The 21,368-nt window shown below is 40.0% G+C and overlaps 4 protein-coding genes and 1 long non-coding RNA gene across 6 annotated transcripts; 2 read left to right on the top strand and 3 right to left on the bottom strand.

The window, feature by feature from the left end:
- Positions 1 to 103: 103 nt before the first annotated feature.
- LOC110041347 (uncharacterized) lies at positions 104 to 7,397 on the bottom strand. 2 transcript variants are annotated; one of them, XM_089275208.1, is made up of 2 exons: positions 7,137 to 7,397; positions 104 to 977 (listed from the first exon to the last, which is right to left on the bottom strand). In XM_089275208.1, exons 1-2 carry the CDS (start codon positions 7,254 to 7,256, stop codon positions 297 to 299), a joined length of 801 nt encoding a protein of 266 aa, XP_089131334.1. In that variant the 5' UTR covers positions 7,257 to 7,397; the 3' UTR covers positions 104 to 296. The 2 variants fall into 2 exon arrangements, with proteins under 2 accessions (XP_089131334.1, XP_020602285.2); XM_020746626.2 differs by lacking the exon at positions 7,137 to 7,397 and adding an exon at positions 2,725 to 2,934.
- Positions 3,016 to 7,576, top strand: LOC149101993 (uncharacterized). Its single transcript, XR_016202532.1, has 2 exons — positions 3,016 to 3,075; positions 6,293 to 7,576. It is a non-coding gene; the product is annotated as an uncharacterized LOC149101993 (long non-coding RNA).
- A 1,555-nt stretch (positions 7,577 to 9,131) lies between these two features.
- On the bottom strand, positions 9,132 to 10,511 carry LOC110041390 (chondroitin proteoglycan-2-like). Its single transcript, XM_089275586.1, has 3 exons — positions 10,358 to 10,511; positions 9,894 to 9,929; positions 9,132 to 9,419 (listed from the first exon to the last, which is right to left on the bottom strand). Exons 1-3 carry the CDS (start codon positions 10,404 to 10,406, stop codon positions 9,223 to 9,225), a joined length of 282 nt encoding a protein of 93 aa, XP_089131712.1. The 5' UTR covers positions 10,407 to 10,511; the 3' UTR covers positions 9,132 to 9,222.
- Positions 10,512 to 11,339: 828 nt separating this feature from the next.
- On the top strand, positions 11,340 to 13,852 carry LOC110041339 (ribonuclease P protein subunit p30-like). The gene has a single exon (XM_020746620.2). The coding sequence runs from the start codon at positions 11,386 to 11,388 to the stop codon at positions 12,292 to 12,294; it is 909 nt and encodes a 302-aa protein (XP_020602279.2). The 5' UTR covers positions 11,340 to 11,385; the 3' UTR covers positions 12,295 to 13,852.
- A 432-nt stretch (positions 13,853 to 14,284) lies between these two features.
- LOC110041340 (QRFP-like peptide receptor) lies at positions 14,285 to 20,216 on the bottom strand. The gene is made up of 4 exons (XM_020746621.2): positions 20,005 to 20,216; positions 18,967 to 19,332; positions 15,899 to 16,208; positions 14,285 to 15,119 (listed from the first exon to the last, which is right to left on the bottom strand). The coding sequence occupies exons 2-4, from the start codon at positions 19,287 to 19,289 to the stop codon at positions 14,853 to 14,855; spliced, it is 900 nt and encodes a 299-aa protein (XP_020602280.2). The 5' UTR covers positions 19,290 to 19,332; positions 20,005 to 20,216; the 3' UTR covers positions 14,285 to 14,852.
- Positions 20,217 to 21,368: the final 1,152 nt, after the last annotated feature.

The raw sequence follows: 21,368 nt of genomic DNA, 5'->3' as shown, positions 1-21,368 counted from the left end.
TCGCAAGTTGCTGAAGCAGAAATAGGTTGGGTAAAATTTTTCCTAGGTGAGGGAACAGCTGTACACAATCTATGCCTGGAATCTATAAACTACAAAGCCACACTCGAGATTAAAAAACATTGACTGTAATTTGTTTCTACCACCATATATCTTTCACATCAAGATATTTTCCATCCCCGGAGACCCCATTTTCTTGTTTAAAAAGCAAAATGTACATGTAGGCATATATTAATTCTTTACCATTATCAAATAAGTAAGTCGCCACCTCAAAGTTGGTAAAAATTGAAATCGTCGCGTTAAAGAATCGTACAACAGCAAATGCATTCGTTAACAAAGGAATCCGAAACCATTGTCCCCTGTCTTGTGTATTGTCTCCTCCTTCGTCGAGTTTGTGAAAAGCTTCGGCGATAACTCAGAGCAAGAGAAATCTCGCTTTCGTTACATTCCTCGGCCTCGCTGTGAGTGTGATAATGTACGCCACAGTTCGTAATAGCGCGCACGCGTGATAACGAATCTGATGACGACTGCATGTCGGTGCATCCGCGGTTGTCATATGGAGCCCCTGAATCACTTGGTTCATTTTGATTGGCTTTTTCTATAAAGGACACGTGACGCCCAACGATTGGCGTGACAGGCGTGACAGCCCCGTCATTCTGATTTGCCGGTTGCTCTTTGCTGAAAGACACACGAGTAGGTCGCTGTAATTTTTCCGTTGATGTTAAGCCGTTGATAATATGTAGATGGTTTTCACCATCCTCGTTTGATTTTTCCACTTGTTCTTCGTCTCTTCTATTGTCTAACTGTCTTTTTTCAGGATCAATACCAAGTAAAAATCTCTTATCCTCATTTTCGCCAGGGTGGTCTTCATAAAAGGAATCAACGCTCCGAACTTGTTCTTGTTGTTCGTCTTCGTTGATGAGTTGTGTCGAGCCAACAGCCCCATAAGTATTTCTGTCGTTTTCTTCGGCCATGCTTTTCTGCAATGTAAGATGACAATAAACAGTTTGCCGAAATAAGTAAAACGAAAGATAGGACAGAAAAGCTTCGTTCGTTTGTTTCTTTTTTGTTGAAAAAGATTAGCCTAGGTGCAGGCGCCCGGCTGATTTTAGTGCGAGCTAGCCGAGTGTGGTCTAGGGCGAGCGGGGCTAGCCGAAAACGGTCTGGTGATGATGGGGAGCGTGAAGGGGAACCCGCTCCCACTCGCTTCGCTCGCCGAATTCTTTATATTGCGCTAAACTGCTCACTTCGCCCGCTGGATTTTTTCGCCCTCGTAGGCTAAACAAGATCAAATCTTAAAACAAGAAAATGGGTATGTATATACGGTGAGCGCTATCCACGCAAACAACTCTCCAAACTTCCTGCCCTTGGTTCTCTGTGTTTTTAAGGAATAGACTGCCTTCGACATCTTGATGAGTAGTTTGTTAAATCACAGATGTTTTAGCCGCCTGTACAGGTAGCACAAGAGGTACCCCATGTGCTTTATTTTCCTTTTCAGCCTGCTGAAATGGATGGCTAGCCATGGGACATGAAAGATCTTCCTATCTTTCTATTTTTATTACTGATTCTATGGTTTTGAACATCGCTTTGTAAAGCGCCATGAAGGTAGCAACAACGCTATATAAATAAAGTTGTTTTTTTTTCTATCATTTAACAGTTGAATTCTGAGATGAAACAGCGAGCTGAAGAAAGAAAATTCCCTTTCCGTCCCTTTCTCTCTTACGCTTCTACTCACTTTGATTTAATCCAGAGAGAAAAATCTACAAAGGCGCGGGAAAAGGTACCGACAACTACGTTAACACATGATAGAGCGTAACTTCCGGTTCCGGTCACCGGAAGTTGTTTAGCAACGTCTGCTTGACAGTTTTGTGCTATTTCGTGACACGCTGTACAAAAAAAGCTTTGTGTTTTTCTCCGTATGAAGAACAATTTTAATCTATAAGAGCATTACACGACTTTAAAAGTACTTCGCTGTAAAACTACGAGCACCTTGTCTTTTTCCCAATGGAATGCCGAACGAAAAGAGAAATATAGCCCTTGACAGCATGAGTCGCTGTGTTTGTACACGTCTTCACTCCTGAATCATGACTCCTTTACTATTTCTTTCCTGAACCATCAGCTGGGTATATAAGAGCGCCACAGTTCTAGATCGCCTACCACGATGAATAGGCCAGGAAAATTTTTACTCTAGATTTCCCAAATGAGCGAAGATCGGCTCGAGCGGTATGGACATATCATGCTAACGACTTGCTTGTTGATGCTTGCTCGAATGTCTTACATTTGAGAGAAGGACGTATGTTAGCAGAAGGAAAGAATGGTAAAAACTTCAAGCTACGGTTTAGAGATAAGTGTGTTACATAAGACAAGTAAAAGCTTTATTCAGCATATTAGGCAATATCATATTTCACAGTGACCAACTGTAAGCTACATATATACAGTACGTGACACTCTTTGTTTCGAGAACATAATCACAGAGATTTTTATCAAAGAAAATTCAACATGAAAATATATACCAATCGATCAATGAAAACTATTCTATGAGTAACTCAGCACTTAATGCTTGCACTGGAACACTTCAGACTATTGCTTAATGAATGATTTCACGGTGGGCTGAAGGCACAATAGTTTTTACAATCGATAGTGAAATGCTTGATCTTGGAACCGGATTGTTCGATCAATGGAGAATTTATGTACCACACAAAATGTAAAGTACGATACAAAACTTACTTCTGTGTTACTTGACCCACAAGGCCGCAGTTAAGTCGCCGTTTGGTTGCGCGCTGGTTGTGATTTCCTGAGCATGCTACTGTAATCGATGAACTAATATTTTTCCCGCCCGGTAAACTGATTACGAAATATCAGCAAGTCATACATTACATGACAATAGCCAATGCTGGAGCCAACGGCTGCTCTTGTATTCGCCAAATGATAACGCATGTCACACAACGCGCAAAAGCGTCAGAAATATTTTGAAATATGCGCCTTTAGGTGCTTTTGCAAGCCACGAATTCTGCTTACCTTGCGAAGATGCGGTAATACTAAGTTTATACGGACAGACTGATGGAGGCCGTGACTTAGGTAAACAGTAAATTAATTTGAACACTTAATTTGTGACTAAATCTAACAATGTGAATGCAAAGGGCATTTCCATTATTACACTGCAGGTTGCGAGCAACCTTTGACCACGTGTCGAATCCATTAATATATATGCACCTTTTTCGAATTGTAATCCCGGTGCGATCCTTACAAAGAGTACGTTTTATATGCATGGCGACGAACAAATCCCCAAACCAGCAAAGATGAAAAGAATACCCTCGTGAAAACAACATTGAGAAAATTTCGCGCAACCGATGACGTAATGCCGCGTAATGATGAATAAGACCCATTCTTTATTATGCTATCGTGTCAAAATTAGGAGCATGGGGGGCAGAACCAAAAAGTGCAATGCTCGAGATGTTGATCTAGTAGCATAATGTGTCAACCACTATCCAGTACTTGCCTGACTGAGCTCAGACAGCGAAGTATCAGCCGTTCAAAGCTGGGACGAACAGAATCCCTTTGCACATAGATTGTCTTGTATGTCGGGTCGAGTAGTACCAGATCGTGTTTGTGTTACCAGCCGAACGCGGCAGTCATGCGAACACCTAATAATCACGGATTTCCAAACTAAGTTGAGTTCAATCCACTCGATTGCGTTCAACTGAGCATTCAAGTTACGTTCTTTTTTATAAGAATACAGGCTGAATATCCTTATTTTTTGTGCCGATTTTAGGCTGAAGATATTCTTGTGAATATTCTTGGATTTAATATAGGAATAACAGAAGGACTATGCCGACAAAAAGTCAGATCATCTGTTCTATCATAATATATCATTATATATTATATCGTTATATCATTATATCTGTTATATCATTTGCTGGCGCTGAAGTAATTTTTGAGCCAGACTGCAGGCAATTAAGCCTGGTATGATACACATAACTTCTTGCAGAGATGTCACTGATTTGATCGAACATACAGTTAGTGCTCTTTTTGTTGTTTTTTAGACGGGTTTTGCCGTTTAGGGAAGGAAACATTTTTGTACAGTTTTAGTTAAAAACATATAAGTGAATTTTCAAGATTCGCACCGCTATAATTATTATTATTATTATTATTATTATTATTATTATTATTATTATTATTATTATTATTATTATTAAAGATTCGCACAGCTATTGATGATATTGAAGCTGGTTTCGTCATTGGCTCCGGGCAACAACAAGTTGCCTAGGGAAGCCAAGAAACACCCCTTGTTTACTTTTTCTCTTCTTTCTACATCTCCAGCACCGTTCTAAGAATTCTTGCCGACCCCAACAATGCACATCTCTGGATCAGTCCAACAGGAATGCCCACCTCAATGGCTCTCAGATTGTCCTTCAATCTCAGTGGTATTGATCCCAATGCTCCCACTACCACTGGAATAACCTTTGTCCTCACACCCCACATTTTTCGAACTTCTCTTGCTAGATCTTGATACTTTTCAACTTTTTCATCTTCCTTCTCTCTCACCCCATTATCCTCTGGAATTGCCACATCTATAATCTGACAGCTCTTGTTATTATTATTATTATTATTATTATTATTATTATTATTATTATTATTGCAACTCCTCAAGTTAAGCTGTAATTTTTCTCGACCTTAACTATTGTGCTTATACTGCCAAAATAAATTATTAAGCTGGAACCGGGTACAAACTGCCCAGACCTGTAAAACGGCTTTCAATGTAACAATTTTACGAAATATATGGACGCTGTAAAAAAGACACAATTATCCTCGATATTAAGCCTGCTTGTGTCAACCTTTTACTAATTTGTGGATCGAATGATCTTTTCAGGAAAGCAGGTTTTATTTACATCGGTACACGTTACCACAGCAACCAATTAATGACATCGTTGTTTACAGCAATTTTCGTCAAGATCCTCAACACTGCAAAGTTTGCGTTGATGCTATGAAAGCGTTTTTTTTTTTTTTTTTTTTTTTTTTTAAGAAAGAAAGATGGCTTCACTAGTTGTCGATCAGTACCTGATCAAATTCAACGTTTCCTTTATTTTATTTGTGCATGCAATGTTTTCATAAGGCAAATATATGGATGACATTACTTAACAATTAGACCCGTAGCCCGCAATTGTTAGTTACGTCTAACCAGAGAACTATTGGCTGCTAAAACAAAGAGCTCTTTTGTTTCATTGTCTGGAAATTTAAATAACAAAAGTGGTGTTTTTAAACACATATCTTCCCCATATCATACCTGTGAAATAAAACGGACTACGTTCACTTGCAGGTTTCATCCGCATCGCTTCACTAGACCCAGAAGCGGATGCCTTTTGTATGCTCATTTTACTCGGACAAGTAAAAATCACAGTAAAATTTAGGTAATATGGAGTTTCCTAAATGGGTGCAACAGGCCAAGCACTAACCGCTTAAATTATGATTTAAAGCGTATTGAACTGATTTGTCGGTAATTTTATTCTGATTTCAGTTTGCGATAGAGAAATAAATGCATGCTTAGACGGACTTGCGTATTGGGCTTCAAAAATGTATTTGTAGTGTCTTTTGTTGGCAGTCGGTTTATGTATTCCAGGACCCTCTTTCTTCTTTTGCTGAATCAGCACATTTGCCACTGATGTTTGCCAATGAGCATCAAAAATAAGTCCTTATAGTGTCACGCGAATCGACAGTTTTTTTTGAAACTTTATCTGCCGTGTTGTTTACGTAAAACAGAATTCTCATGATCGCTCCGGTAGTAGCGGGGAAACACAGCACAAGAAGGCATGGCAAACGCGGTTGACTCGACAGTATCCAAATACAGTGGAACCCCGTTAATACGGACACCAAGGTGACATGCCAAAATGTCCGTATTAACGGGGTGTCCGTATTAACCGGGGTCCTCGGAAAAAAGTCAGGGACACGTGTTTTATCGATACAAACACTGAGGCCGACACTTGTACGGCAACAAAACGTTTTAATTGTACTGTAAATTACAAATCATTAACTATATCACTCTCGGTGAAATTTTGCCTTTGCAACCAGAGCCGGAAAATGGTGAGGACAAAAACGCAGTCGCCGTGCTAAAGGAAAGTCGAATTATCGGCCACATTCCATATCACCTCGCAAACACCAAAAACCGCACTGGTATAGTCACCCATTTTATTTCAAAGCCTACTAATCGAGGATCAGTTGAAGTATGTGGAAACGCAGTTAATCGGGGTGGAGGCCTTGGTATGGAAATACCATTTGTTTATATTTTTGATGGTCCTAGGAAGCATGTGGATTTACTTGAACAATTAATAGACGTTGGCAACAACCCAGCAACGCGAACGGAGGCCGATGCTGATAGTGGCAAGCATAAGACGTCAAAGAGGAAGAAGGCTACAAGCAAGGAGTGTAGCAAAAGACCAAGAAAGTGAAACTTTTGTGTAAGCGTATCAGGCAGAAAACTTTATATAAGGACTGCAGACTGGGTAATGCACCAGAAGAAAGAACTGGTCAAATGCGTCATGCTATTTTGACACTGTTTCATTTAGTAATAAAATTGTATTAGCCCGCCGAAATCTGTCATAATTTGACCAGGGTACAAAATCTTTAATTAGCACATAATCATGACAATGACAATAGACATCGCACAGATACAAACAGTGTCTGTAAAGCGGGGTTGACGATGTATAAGAGTTTGTCGCTCGGGACACAGAAAAGCGTCCGTTGTCCGTATTAACGGGTGTCCGTAATAAGCGGGTTAATTTTAGAAAAAATATATGAGCTTTTCGTCGGAGAAAACGAAACTGTCCGTAATATCGGGGTGTCCGTATTAAGCGGGCATCCGTAGAGCGGGGTTCCACTGTATGTTAAACTTAGAAAAATAAGAACCTCCAGAAATGAACCAGCTGTTAACAAATAGTACGACTCTTTTAAAAACAACAAAAAAAATTAATCTGCAATAACTCTTTGAAGTAGCTTGCCCGATTGAGCTTAGGGTCTTTTCAAGAAGAGATGGTGTGCCTCTTAGAAATTCAGACAAGCCACCTTACAGAAAACGTAACTAGCCTCCATATTCAAAAATAAAAGCACAAATTTCAAATATCGACTATAGCAAAAGAATCACTCACCGCGGCACAGGCAACGGCATACAGCAGCTGGGAGATTATAAAAAATGTCTGTGTGACAGCATATATAATTTTTTGGAGCGCTTTCGACAGGTCGACTTGTACATGAGGTTCCATTATCATCAAAGAACTGAGAAAGAGTGGAGTGAAAACCGCTCAATAATATTGCAGGAAGAATTGAAGCAGTCGGTTCCCGATAGGCGGGCTAGTGGTGAACCAAACTGTTATTTTATACGAACACATCACACTGATCAGTGTATTATTTTCATGTTTTTATATTTTGCCTGAACAAGCTTGTACGTGTGTGATTGTGTGTGAGTCACATGACAATACCATGTTCTGTCTCGAAATTTGGTAAAGTCGATCGGACAACTTTCAGGCAACATTTTTAAAATATCATAATATTGTCTTATGTGAAAATAATAAAGACTTTCATTAAGTGATGGCCTGTTTTTTAAATTTATTTTGTTAGACGGTGCTGACTTCATTGGTTATGTGCTAAAATCAATTTATATTCCGATGCACCCCCACCGGGTGATGCACGGCCTGTCTCAATTATTTTCTTCATGACTTTCGTGACATTCATGTTTCAACCGTACAAAGCTACACATTGTTGGAAACAAGTGCATGTGTGACTTATTGTCGCTCACGGTTTGCGGCCTGTGAAGGCATGACTTAATCTCGTTCCCAGAGATCTGGGAACGAGATTAGGCATGACTCGGTTACCGGAAACGTGGTGACCGTATCTCGTATAGTTCTTGCAAGTAATATGCCCGAGGTAATATGGAACAAGAGAAACGAAACGCATTTTTATTAAATCCTGATAATGATAAGCAGACTTTCTCGGGTCCGTTTGTCAGTTTGGGGTAGTACGATGGCCTAGGATGGACTTCTCGCAACTTCATCGCTCATGTTTCGCGCAAACAAAGAGTTGACTGTTGGCAACTCGCTAATGTATTGGCCAAAACCATTTTTTTTTTTTTTTGATTTTTAAAATATTTTCCATGTCAAAAATGCCATTGTATTTGTTTTGGTTCCATGTTTATTATTTTGAAATATCGTTATAATTAATATCACTGTAAATGCTGAAGACATTATATCAGTTTGACAAAGTGCTCTCTTAAAGAAGTTATTTTCTTCTGATGTCCTTATGACAGTAGTTAAGCATTAATTAATTAAATTAAATTAATTGTTAATGATTCCAAAGTGAAATTGTCAATCAAAGTAAGAATATCTTTGCATCCGCTTTTTTGTGAAAGATGAGTAACATGGCAACTATGTGTTTCCGTGTGATACCTTGGGACTTCTTGTGACACCTTGTAATTATACCTTGTGACAGCTTTTGAGAGTCCTTGTCATACTTACTCGTAATTTAGTAATTGTACCTTTCCGGAGCGCTTCGGCAGCACATCGAAGAGTTTGTTCGCCAGCCTCGTTCCCAGGGTCTCTCTTCTTTCCGCCTCCTGGAGTGAGAGGGGTGAGGGGAAAGAAGAGAGACTATTGAGACGAGGCTGTTTGTTCTTTGGGAACGAACATCATAAATTACTTATTTCAAAGAAAATCTGTCAATCAAAAAATTAAAAAAAAAAGAAAGGAATAAAATCCTTGCATCCGAAATTGACTCCTTCCAGTACAGGTTAGAAGATCACAGAAGGAAGTGACATATCACATGAAAATATACTTTATTGCAACATCATGTTGAGCAGGTTCTGTTGTTTCGCGGTGATCATGGTGAAGTGGCTGCATGGTTGCATCAGGTACAGACAGGAGTCCCCTCTGTTACTTGGTCCATATTGAGCGTGAGGTAAAGGAACACGCGCCGAGAGGAAAAATGGCCGCGAGATGGTGGGAAAGCTTTCTCGCACGATTTTCGTGCAGCCATTTTTTCCTCTCGCGCTTTCATTTAGGGTCACGCTCGAAGAATTAAAAGAGAGAGGATGCGGGTAGTCTACCATTAGGAGGCATTTACATTTGGAGACAGCAGAGTTACAAGTCAAATCTCACTTTGCTGTTTTAATCTAAATGCATAACATGTCGTGTTCAAAATCTTAAAAATTACAATAATTTGCAAAGTCTTCCGGATAGCCCTTTAGTATCCCGCCGGCTCTCCACTGCCATCCTCACACTCGACGTTGTTTGGCCAATCACAGACGAGTATTGCCGGGTTAAATTTAAGTCCCGCGGGACAGGCCATTTCATGTGCATTTCCAGCCACGTCACACATAATGAAGCCATGGCAATCATCAGGGTTGGCGTGCACTCCGGCTGAGTTGCTTTCACAAAAACCTGGTTGTAAATAAATAAAAGCATAGTTCGCATAACCCTTTCTTAGTCAGCGACAAGACGAACTCTGAGATTTTTTAAAAGCAAAAGGGTCCTGGAGGGAGAGAATGTGTGTGCGGTTAGTCAAGTAGTACGATAATTTCAAAATTTCTGTTGATTGTAAGGGACTGCCGAACGCGAAATGAACTTATCTATACTCCTGAACGTTTTCGTAAAACGACGGAACATAATATGGTTGTAAAAGTAGTTCAGAACTATCAGAGGCCACATTTCTTTATAATCTTGTAAGGAAATAAGCTTGTGTAGTTGTCCGCGTGTTTAAGACAAAAATAAATTAGGATGCTTTCACAGCATACCAATTTGAACACAAACTATGTTACAAAACATAAAGGCCTTCCTAAAAAAGGATGCTGAGTCGATTTTTCTGAAAAGGGGAAAAATCGACTGCTTTCGCAGCCTATCAAACACTTAGCTTACCTGAATCTCTCTTCGCCAACACTCTTGATAATACACCTGTGTCAATACACCAGAAAATTTAATATGGAATTTGTATTTTTTTTTTTTTGTCGCGCCCTGGTTGCGCAGTTTGGCAAAACTACGTGGTATACATCCAAAAGTCAATTTTCTTTCTAGCTCTCCCCTTTAGCAAGCAAACGATGCCGTTCTTAAATCATAAATTAGCCGAATTAAGTTTAGGGTCATTTTACAAAAAAATAGTTCGGGGTTAGTCTTCTGCAACAAAACATATATGAAACAGATTTTTCTGAATAAAACGCTGTCTATAACACACAACCTTAGTTTTAAATACAATACCCCTATGAATGGTCATACACGGTATTTCACTCTGAAACAATTTTCTTAGCCATGCTTAACAACACACAGCGGAGAGAATCTAAATTAATCGGGAAGGAATGAATGATAACTTGTAACTAAGTAATTACCTGAACAAAAAAGAAGTAAGATGGTCGCTAACATCAACTGAGAGTTCATGTTTTCCGCGTACGTTTTTTGCTTGGTGGCCAACTTTACGACTTGCCTCGTGCGTTGTAAGATAAACTACAGCCTGGCATCTTGTTCTATAATCTCAAACATTAAGACTGGTAGAGAACAATCTGGTAAAGCTGAACAAATTTCTGGCGATAGTGTCTATATTTAACGCTGACAACTTTAAGTTATCCTGTTATATTGTAAATGGAAATATTTCAAGCTAAGGTAGAGTCTGCATACGAGCCAATTTTAAGCTAAACAGATGTTTAAATAAGGCTGAAAAAATATACTTTACAATAACATATAAGAAAATTCTGACAAACACGATTTGCCTCAAACGACAAACTATAGACTTGTAATTGATATTGCAATATTAATATTTTAATGCTTAAAATCCTGTCCACGCTACTTATTGCACTCATGAATTACCTCTTCTGCTTTGTATGTTGTCTGTTGATCAGTCAATGAACTGAATCATGTGTTTTTTAACAATTGCTTGCCTCAGGCTCAGTAAACTTTAGTGAATATTTACTTCGACTTCGTCTCGGTAAATCTTCACTATTATGAAGATCTAGAAGTGTCGAGTGTCGTGGACGTCCTCACTACTATTATGTTTGTTCTTGTGCTTATATGGTTGTAAAAACCAGTCTTTACGTTAGTCTTTTCCACGTTTCACGTAACCAGGACACAGTGGGGCTAGGGGTGGGGGAAGGGGGGCTTGAGGGACGGGAGGGTCAGAACCTCCCGACTTCCGCCCTTTTCCGTCCTGCTCCAGTCCCCTGTAAATTAGGAGACTCAAAGGACCTACTGGTCATTTAGCCTCGCAATTTTAGGGCGTTTCTTTTGTTTTTAAATAATTTGTATTCCAGCCTTGCTTGCTTTACTCATCTCTTTTGTTGAACTCGATCTGCTCCTGAAGGACTGGAAACGATTGTATTGACATTTCACAAAATATGCGAGTCAGCGGTTATTCATTTCCAACATGGCGGCTTTTGCGGATCTCAATGTTCCTTTTCTCGAGGACCCACGTGAGACTGAGAAACTTGTGTCTAAAGCTGTCAAACTCGGATTTGAGACCATTGCTATTTGTAAAATCCACAGACTCAAGCATGAGACAGAAAAAGGAAAGAAGAATAAAAAGAAGGACAGTGGTCAGCTCTCGCCGATAGATTGGAATGTTCTCCCAGCGATTCAAGACTTGAAGAAGAAAAACCCAAAGCTAAATTTTTATTCCAGAATAACTGTTCTGTTAGACGACCAAAGCCAAGTACATCAACTTTCCAGCGAAGTAGTGCAAGCTTTCGATATTTTAGCTGTGCAACCTAGTACAGAGAAGCTCTACCAGCAAGCTTGTAAGTCTCTAGAAATCGATATTATTTCTCTGGAGATGAGCAGACGCCTTCCATTTTACCTAAAGTTCCCCACAGTTCACGCAGCCGTCGAACGAGGAGTACATTTCGAGATCATTTATTCTACCGCGTTTAAGGGCACGAATGAGCGAACACAACTTTTGGCTATTGCTATGGACATGGTCGTGTTTACAAAAGGAAAAAACATCATTGTGTCCAGTGGAGCAGAGCACGAGCTGGACCTTCGCGGACCTTATGATATAGTTAATCTAGGGCTTTTGTTTAATTTTAAGGAGGAGCAATCCAAAGCAGCCATTACTAAGAACTGTAGAGCTGTTCTGTTTCATGCTCAGGCACGGAAAGGTACAGAAAGATCTGTTATTTCAGGTAGATGTCTACTGCCACATGTCAATGAGCAGGCAAAGGATATCATGGAAGCCACGTGCAGTGGAGGAAAAACAAGTAAGGATGATGTGACGGGAAATGGTAACAGTGAAGATGATGACTATGAACCCAAAGATAAGAGAGCAAAAGCTGAATGATTATTTATTAGAGATTTCTGTTTCACTGCTATTGTCAGTGTTCCTTAACACCACCTCTGTAGGCTAAAGGCAGTTGTGTCTAGAGCAGACCGATCATGTTTGTTCACTTAGGCTTGCATTGTGAAAATCTAAAACAAAAATTTTCCATGGCAAAAGCTCAGAAATTCTCTATTTGCACAGGAATGCTTGTTGCACGTGCAATATACAGTATGTCCCCTTCCTTTATGGTTATTCAGTGACTGGTTGTAGTACTTGCTGCACCTTTCAAAAACACACACACGACTTCAAAACCCAATTACTAATTGCATTTTTCACTGCTGTCTCAAACACAGTTACAGTGACATTCAATAAACCTTAGAAAAAAAGAATTGAAATCTAGCAATCACAACCCTCAGGAATGACCTGTTTAATGCACTGAAGTGAACATCTAAAGTAAAAACCTAAGATGATTGACAGCTGTCAAAAAAAGTAACTGTCTATTGAGAGGAATTAGCATATCATTGAAAGGTGCAGTAATGTCTGTCCTTGGCATGTAAGCTTGGGCCTAGACTACTGTAGGTGTATGGTTAATTGACCAAGTGTGAGGTCAAGATGGCTGGATATTGGCCAAGTTCTTTTTTTACATGTTCATAAACTCGCAAAAAAAGAACAAGGCCAATATCCAGCCATCTTGACCGAACAAGCTTGGTCAATAAAGGATTTATTATTTGGCTTTTGGGGAAATGTTTCTTGCGGGACACAGCGGATAGTCCCGAGCAAGATAGCTCCATCTTGCCCATTTGGGTAGGTAATCACAGCGCAGGATTTGATTCATCTTGCCCGCTCACGGAGCTAGCCATATAATAAACATGATTATATATCTAGTTGCTATTGGGTGAGGGAGTAGGAACTGTGATTGGAATAACATTCACTTCACCTTTAACCCTGCATATTATATAGTTGCTGTTCCTGCAGTATTGGTGGCAGTCAAAATTAAGCTGTCTTACTGAAACGGTCCAATGATAGTGTTTTTCTTTACGGCAAACAAAAAATAAAGACAGTACTTCAATTGCTTCGGCCTATTCTAATGTTTAACTCAGGAATTCTGGATTCTAATTTGACCAGGAACAGCATATTTTGTTCGAAATGACACAACCATAAATCTCTCTATGTTAAATGCCATCGCTAGTGAGTAAAGTTGCCTAACTTCAATGCCTTTCTTGCTAATATGGTAGGCATTTGACATCAGGACAGTACAGTTCTCCTGCATACTGAATTCTGACCGGTCAATTCAAATTTCAGGTGCACTACCCATATGCAAGGAATTTCTTACATAATTTTTTAATCTTTTCTTTTGTCAAGAGTTTGAAGCACATGCAAATGTCCATCTACTCACTCTCTTCAAGGCTACAGTTCTCTAAAGGGCGCCATGTGTTTGTGTTGTACAGTGTACAGAGGCATAGTTAGTAACAGGCATAGCAAGGCACTTGCCTGAGCCAATTTTTGTTGTTGTTGTTTTTGTCATTTATAGTTAGCAAAAACACCCTAAATACGTTGAAAGAAAATTATTAACCATGGACATTGCTTCTGTCATAATTTTTTCTGGCTATGGCCCAGGTGTACACTTTTATTGGTTACTTTGAAGTCACATGGCATTTAGCGATTGAGCTGTTTTCTGCCAAAATTCTCAGAATGGGCAACATTGCGAAGTCTGTGATGTCAGAAGGTAACAGGGTTACTCAGAAATGTTGAGGGACAACTGCTGTCACAAATGACATGTACCTTCTGTCATTTCTTTTTTACCCAAAATAAGGGAGGAGCCCAGGCCCCTGGGCCCCTCCCCCAGATCTGCCACTGTATACTTGCAGAGTTGAAATTAAAGGCATTAGCCCTTGGTGTTGTTTGGCTCAACAGGGGCAGAGAATGCCCCCACCCCCACCCCCCCTCCCCCCCCCCCCAAAAAAAACTGATTTGAATTTGTCTTTGCTGGACAAATGTCCTTCAAGTTTGCAGCACACTTTTAATGGTGTCTTTTTTGGAATGCAATATTCCTACAATAGTATCTGTTATATGGTGTAAACGTCTGTTGTACCTGCATATATTCAGAAACTGTTCTTGGTTGGAGAAGGAGGCTTGTTTTCAGTCAGTGACTATAATCAACAGCAGTCACAGTTCAACTGTGCGAGTAGAGTCTAGCTTGAAAGGACCCAAGATTAGTGCGCATGGTTTATTCCTGTAGGAGCTGTAGGTGAACATCAATGCATACTAACATTTTTAACAGGTTTAAACTGTACTTTTTAGTTAAAATCCAGCTGATAGTTTCAGAGCAGTCGTGATCCAGACGAAAAAGCCACTAGTTTCCCAGCATAACGGCTTTCTTTGAATGGGAAGGTGCAACATAAAAGAGTACGATTCACTTCTCCCTGGTAGGCTGACATATTCTGCCGCTCCTACGTTTAGTCTCTGCCGAGGGTATTCTCCTTGATGATGTTACCTTGACGACCCATATCTCTGTGCTTCTGTTCTCTGGGGCTTCGTTTCACCGCTGTGACTGCCTTAAAGGCAATACCCTAATTGCTTCACCTCGTAGAGCAGTTGCATTTTAAGAGCCTAATCAGATGCTGTCGAAAACGTGCGCTTGTGAAGCTGTAAACCACTGGATTGATACTGGAATTGAACATGGCTAATACGACAGTGATTTTATGCGTGGGACTGTATACCATATGGTTTGGCAGTGCCGCGGCCGCGTAGTACATCACTAGCACTGGTACCCAACAAATGGCGTAGATTAAACTGACGGCAATGACTGCGACTGTTGCTTTTCTTCTTGACAAAATGGCCATCTTCTGCAAAGGAGGAATTTGGAAGCAATATTACCTTAATTTATCGCTTATCTTTTGAAGTTTACTCGCCTGTCTATCATTCCATAGCAACTAAATTTAATGGCCAGTAACACAGTACGCTCGACTCCGGATCCAGTGGTCTGGTTTCGAGCACTTGCCGGGAACACTGTGTTGTGTTCTTGGGCAAGACATTTTAACTCTCACAGTGCCTCTCTCCACCCAGATGTATAAACTGGGTACCGGCAAATTTATGCTGGGGGTAGCCCTGCGATGGACTAGCATCCCATCCAGGGGGGAGTAGAAATATTCCTAGTGGCTTCATGCTACAGAAACCAGGATAAGCTCCGGTCTGATGTGTCGCTTAGCTCGTATGCAGACTTAACTTTACCTTCACGCGGCTGAATGTTTCAAATTTCATAAATTTGGATATGTCATTGAGCCATCGTTAAATGCAATCGCAGTTTGACGCAGATTTTGGAAGTTTCTGTTGAATGGAACTCGTAACTTGGCTACTCTAAAGTAAACGCAGGTCAGCCCTCAAAATATTTCAATACCACCCCTCCCCCACCCTTAGTCCAAAAAATAAACCCTTAGCACTTCTTGAAAACTTTATTAGATCGGGTATTTTCTCGGGTATTTGGTCCTTTGTAGTTGAAACGAATAATCGGCGATCGAGATATTGCCGATGGGGTAAAACGTACACCTCATCGAACTAAGACTAGTGAAACACAAGATCTGGACGCCTGGAAAATGTTCGAGTAAACAATCTTGCCAGTACTTACGGCTGAGGTAGAAGTCACTGCAGGCGTTCTATCCGACCACAGCTTGTGAACCACTCTTGAGTAAAGATAGCTCATGATAGAGATAGGAATCACTCCTGCCACTACAGCCCAGCCTAAGCTGTAAGCTATTGGCGATAATTTGTCAGGCCACTTTTCGCCACAGGTTTCTAGATCCTCCCTGTAAGTCACGGCCACTAAAAGAGGAACATTCCACAGGAAGCCTGCTACCCAGCAACTTGGGATGATGAATTTCAGCTTTGAGTTAGTGAGTTTCGAGCGATTGGATAGCGGCCGCACCACTGCCTGGTATCTTTGTAAATAATGACAAGAAATAAAAATACGCTGTAACTGATACACAAACTGAGCAAGCAAACAGGTCAGTCAGACTGCGAGAATTAAGGTGGTATGGTACCCTCAATATGGACCAAAAAGTTTGTTTAAATATGGTTAAGAAAGATCAATTGTGTGCTATTGCACTCAAGAAGAGAAATTAAATTTCTAGAGTTTTACTCAAAATGGTTGCTATGGAAACCAGCCACAGCCTTTTGAAGAGTGTTTTATAGTATTGACGCCAACACTTCCTGCTCTTTTACAAAACAAGAATTGACTGTCAAATAAGCATATCATGTAAGTTTCTGTTTTGTTCTGTGATATGAACCTAAGTTTTGACAGTTAACTCTTATTTTCAGTGCTTTTCACAGCTTTATTTGGAAATAACCTTATTTTCTACTACACCCAGTGGACAAATCATTTCATGTCACGTGACATACCTTAAAATGTTACGATTTTTTTGGTTTATATCATCACGACACTATTGGTCTTTGATGAGCCCAAGTTTCAGAAATTCTACTTAAAAACCTTGGAAAGTAGAAATGTTGGCGCGAAGTCAGTCGGTACAAAAGTAAACTTTTGAGAAAAATGCACTTTAAGTTTCTTACACGAAGTATTAAGCATTTAACGAGCCACAAATAGTCGGGGGGTGCAGATTGGATCTCGGGGGGGGGGGTGCAATGGTTGTTCTACTTTGTAAAAAGTTGCCGCAGTTGTGGGAAATATTCCTTATCATAAGGGAAATGAATGAGCCTGTGATGGCAATTCGAGGCAAAGCTTTTCACAAATAATTATACCAATCGAGTTGTGCACGTCTTAAAAGTTTTTTCTAAATAGTTTCGTTCATATAAGTTAAAAATAATCTATATTTTTGGTCACGTTCTTATAGTAAACAGTCGTTGCTATGGCCGTTGCCACGTGAAAAAACTTATACCACTGTGTACTTTCCTTAAATTTCACACTCATCTGGAAGGAAATTCGGCAAGATCGTTTCAAAATGTTTTTGACAAGTCCTCAAGGGTCTTAAGTCTTGTGTTTCCAAGAAATTGAATTTTTCATGAACATCGCCATATTTTAGGGTACCATTTTAGGGTCGATCAACCAGCCAGCCAAGCAGTTGGACAGCCAGGCAGGCAGGCAGGTAGGCAGGCAGGTATTTAGCAAGCCAGCCAGCCAGTCAATCAGTCAATCAGTCAGTCAGTCAGTCAGTCAGTCAGTCAGTCAGTCAGTCAGTCCAACCGTCCTTTTATGAATCAATCCGTCTATCAGAGAGACAGATATACAGACAGTCGGTTCGTGAATTAGACAGTCAGTGAGTCAGCCAGTTCATTGCCCCCTCCCCTATATTGGTAAAGCTTTATTTTGAAACGTGACATAAATTTACTAAGTATAGACTTACATTGACTTGTAAGGCAAGGAAGCCAATAAAGCTTATTTATTATATGGCTTTGGCTTTTGGCCGATATAACGTGCGCTCTGATTGGCTAAGAGCGAAATCTGAGCGGTCATTATGCAGCCGTAATGCCCACGGGCCGATTACGGATTATGCAAATTAGGAAGAGCCCGATGAAAGCCGATTAAAAACAGTAAGAGAAGTAAATTTAATTCCGAGTAGCTAGAAGTTTAGGGATTTTTCCTTAATGAAATTTATATAGAAGTCGTTTTTGACTTACCAGCCGGTAACCTTGGCGGGCACTAGTGAAAAACAATCAAAGTTTGCCGAGTCTTAAGTAAAGCTAAAATCGCTAAGTGAAAAACACCATCGGCTAGTCTGTCATGCATCCTGAGCAGAACACCACGAGGAAACTTATAAGTTATCATCTTAGTCACAACAGTTACCGAAATTAAGCAACTCCGTCACAGTTCTCATCAAATAGATTCCCTCTCTTTAACACAAGCAAGTGTAAATCAGCTTCCATGATCATCAGATGTCAACAATCGGGCGGTTTCTGTCGGTAGCAGTGTTCCTGATAACTGCAGGAAGTTTTAGACTTTCACAAAGCTTGAAAAGTTAATTCATAAATCCCAGAATGAAGAAGGCGAAGATATGTCGTCAAGAGCGAATGCGAAGATCGAGTTATTTTAAGCAGTGCTTTCTGAAGGATTAGTATTTTGCTTCACCGAAAGACCGTTGGTTTGGACTATTTTGAAGCACTTTCTGTCTTTTCCATGTGCGTTGACGTTTCGCCACAAAAGTCGGAAAAACTCCCCCATTAAGTTGTGGCACCACGATACTAAAATACCTTTTTGAGGCTGGGACAATCATTTTTCCCGTTAAGAAATGTGTACTTTTAACGGAAGACGTAATACAGTGGTGAAATTCACTGACTGTGTAGTTTTGCCTTAGGTTTGAGACGATGAATGAATCGGTAAACGCGCGCATCGCCGGATGTAAATTGACGACATCCGCTCGAATGATTTTTCTCTTTATTGATGAGCCATATAATAAACAACTTAATAACCTCGACCGTTCGGTCGTTACGGGAAAATCTCAAACCTCGGCCTACCGTATTGACCTCGCTATCGCTCGGTCAATACGGCAAGGCCTCAGTTTGAGATTTTCCCGTAACGACCTCACTCTCGGTTATTAAGTAGTTAGTAATGGACTAGTAATTAGATGCCTAAGACTACATGGCTAGGATAGGGAAAAACATGGCTGGGAAAGAGAAAAACTCTTTGTCGTTGATATTATTCACGACTCTGCCTAAAACATTTCATAAAAGAACTAAAAGAATTACCTTTCTACGGAAATAACAACTAGATTACATATGGAGACCATAGCCGCTGTCCACATCATGCACCCTCCAGTAATGAACTTACACAGGAAGGAACCGGTGGTGCCTGAAGGGTGCTGATACTCGGGTCCAATTACGAACTGTATCGCAACAAAAAGGGCCACTACCATGTCAGCAAGGGCCAAGTTTAGCATGAGTCGGTTCATGGGTGTTCTCATAGACTTGTTTAAAAGGACCACCAGGACCACCATTGTGTTGCCAAAGAGGTCCATTAGGACCATGATTGAGAAAGCTACGCTAAGACCAATGTACTCAGTGTGTAACATAGCTTCTTTTAGGCCAAGGGTTGGCAGGTCCTTATTGAGATATCTGGAACGATGGGATGCATTAGAAACAGGAAACACCGCTGCACAATTGGATTGCAGTCTAGCAGTCACCAATTAGTAAACAATGGGACAAAATTATCATTTCAGCGGCAAAGAAAATGGAACAATCTTTCTTCAAAATCATACTGAAAAATCCCCCATAAATCCCTTTTCTTTTTCTAAAAATCTCCAAAGTTTCTATAAGTCTCCTGATGCTCTAAAAATCCTAAAAAGATCCGACTTTTTATGTGATAGGATTCGGTCAGTGAACTTGAACATTTTTTTGCGGTGAACTTGAATATATTCCAACGCCATTTTAAATCATCGACAAACACAGGAGGCATGTGTTTAGGCGTTCTGTCAAAAGCGTCACCACAAATTCGTCATGAATTCGAGTTGACGATAATTTCGCTCATAAACTTACTTTTCTTAGGAAGTGGTACATTTTTAGCGTTTTTGTTTTATTAGACTTAAACAACAACAAATCCCGAAGAAGCTCTCTGATCGTCTTTCCTGAAATTGCTAACTGAAGTATGTAATATTTTCACAAAGAGGGATTACTCTTCTAAATACGTACAGGGTTCCACTACCTTTGGAATGAGTTTTTCTAGACATGTTACCGTCTGAAGAGTCAAACGTCGTGTTATTATTTTTTCTTCAAAGCTAATCCACTTACTGTTTTTTCTTGAAAATTCTTGACACTATTCCGCGCTTGTTTCCAATGTTAAAACTGCTTCCTTCGGCTTTTGTCAGCTGGCTTAGCTTCTGATAACTTATAAATTTTCACGACGTGGCTACCTCGGGAGTTTATCACTGTAAATTGCGAGAAATCGCACAAAACCTTTTTGTTAACTTACATCGGATGTTAAATACATTGCAATGAGCAACGAACGTGGGCGAATTTTATATAATTTACAAACCAAAAGTAAATGTTGAAACAATTTTAATAAATAGCGCGATCTCCGCAGAACACTTTTCTGGAAGGAACTTCGAGTACTGAGGAAAACCTTCTGTTTGGCTTTTCTTTACGGTGACTTATAAACTTTGTCAAAATGACACCGATGTACCTATTTCATTTTTAGTAGTGATGAACTGAATAAACCCTAATTCATACTAGCAAAAAAGACTCTGTATAATGTAAATTTGTTGAATTGCCATGTTTTTGTGTTCACAAAGTTCCTAATGTTGTTGACGCCGCTTAGTGAAAAGAAAAACCACGTTTCTTTCCAACTCAGCCAAACAGTAATAGAAAAAAAAACTATTATCCTATTAAACGCTTATTAAAAGTGAGCGAAAATTCTTAGGAAGAAAATCAAAGCCTCGGTGGAAAATGTTAAAGAAAAGATGAAAATTAAGGACAGCTGAAGAAACGCTCGGTGAAGACCTTTCAATCAGCTTGATTTTATATGTCACAAGATTTTCATAAATAGCTTTCCTTCGCGTCAGCTAATTTGTCCAGTTTTAAATACTGAAGTGTGGCTCTTCATGATTTTAAATTTCTCAGTGAAGCTGATTTGCATTTTAATCGCCGAACCAAGGGAAAGCAGTTTAAAAGGCGAGGGCGGATTAGTAGCTTGCATATCTGTGATAATTAATACCACGGTCGGTTCTGTCAAGAGAGGATGGAAGAAAAGAGATTAATCCTCTATATAGGCCTAATTCTTAAGGTAATTCTTCTCAACTTATTTTTAGATATGCATCCAGTTCTCGATCCCGCGGTTAAAGCTACCACGCGCGTTGCTGAGGTTGTTTACTTGAGAAAAATACACGTCATAGGATTGGCTATTTCAGGCCATCTCGGAATTTCTGAAGCCTGGAGAGCTCTCAAGTAACTTAGGAGTGATAACTTAGAAATGAGGCCTATGATGATGATGCCTTTTATTACACCGTCTCGGAGCATAGGCCACAGATAAAACGCCTCCACCCTCCTCTGTCTCTGGCCATCTGTTCAATCTGATTCCAGGTGTAGCCTTTTAACTGGATGGTCCTTTCTGTGTCTCTTTTCCAGGTGTTTCGTGGTCTTCCTCTCCGTCTACTTCC

The sequence above is a fragment of the Orbicella faveolata genome, unplaced genomic scaffold (assembly GCF_042242905.1).
Source record: "Orbicella faveolata isolate gen_17 unplaced genomic scaffold, um_ofav_v1 contig_36, whole genome shotgun sequence".
In the NCBI taxonomy this organism is placed as follows: Eukaryota; Metazoa; Cnidaria; class Anthozoa; order Scleractinia; family Merulinidae; genus Orbicella; species Orbicella faveolata.
Note: the sequence above shows the minus strand (reverse complement) of the source record. Positions and strands in the feature narration are given on the sequence as shown.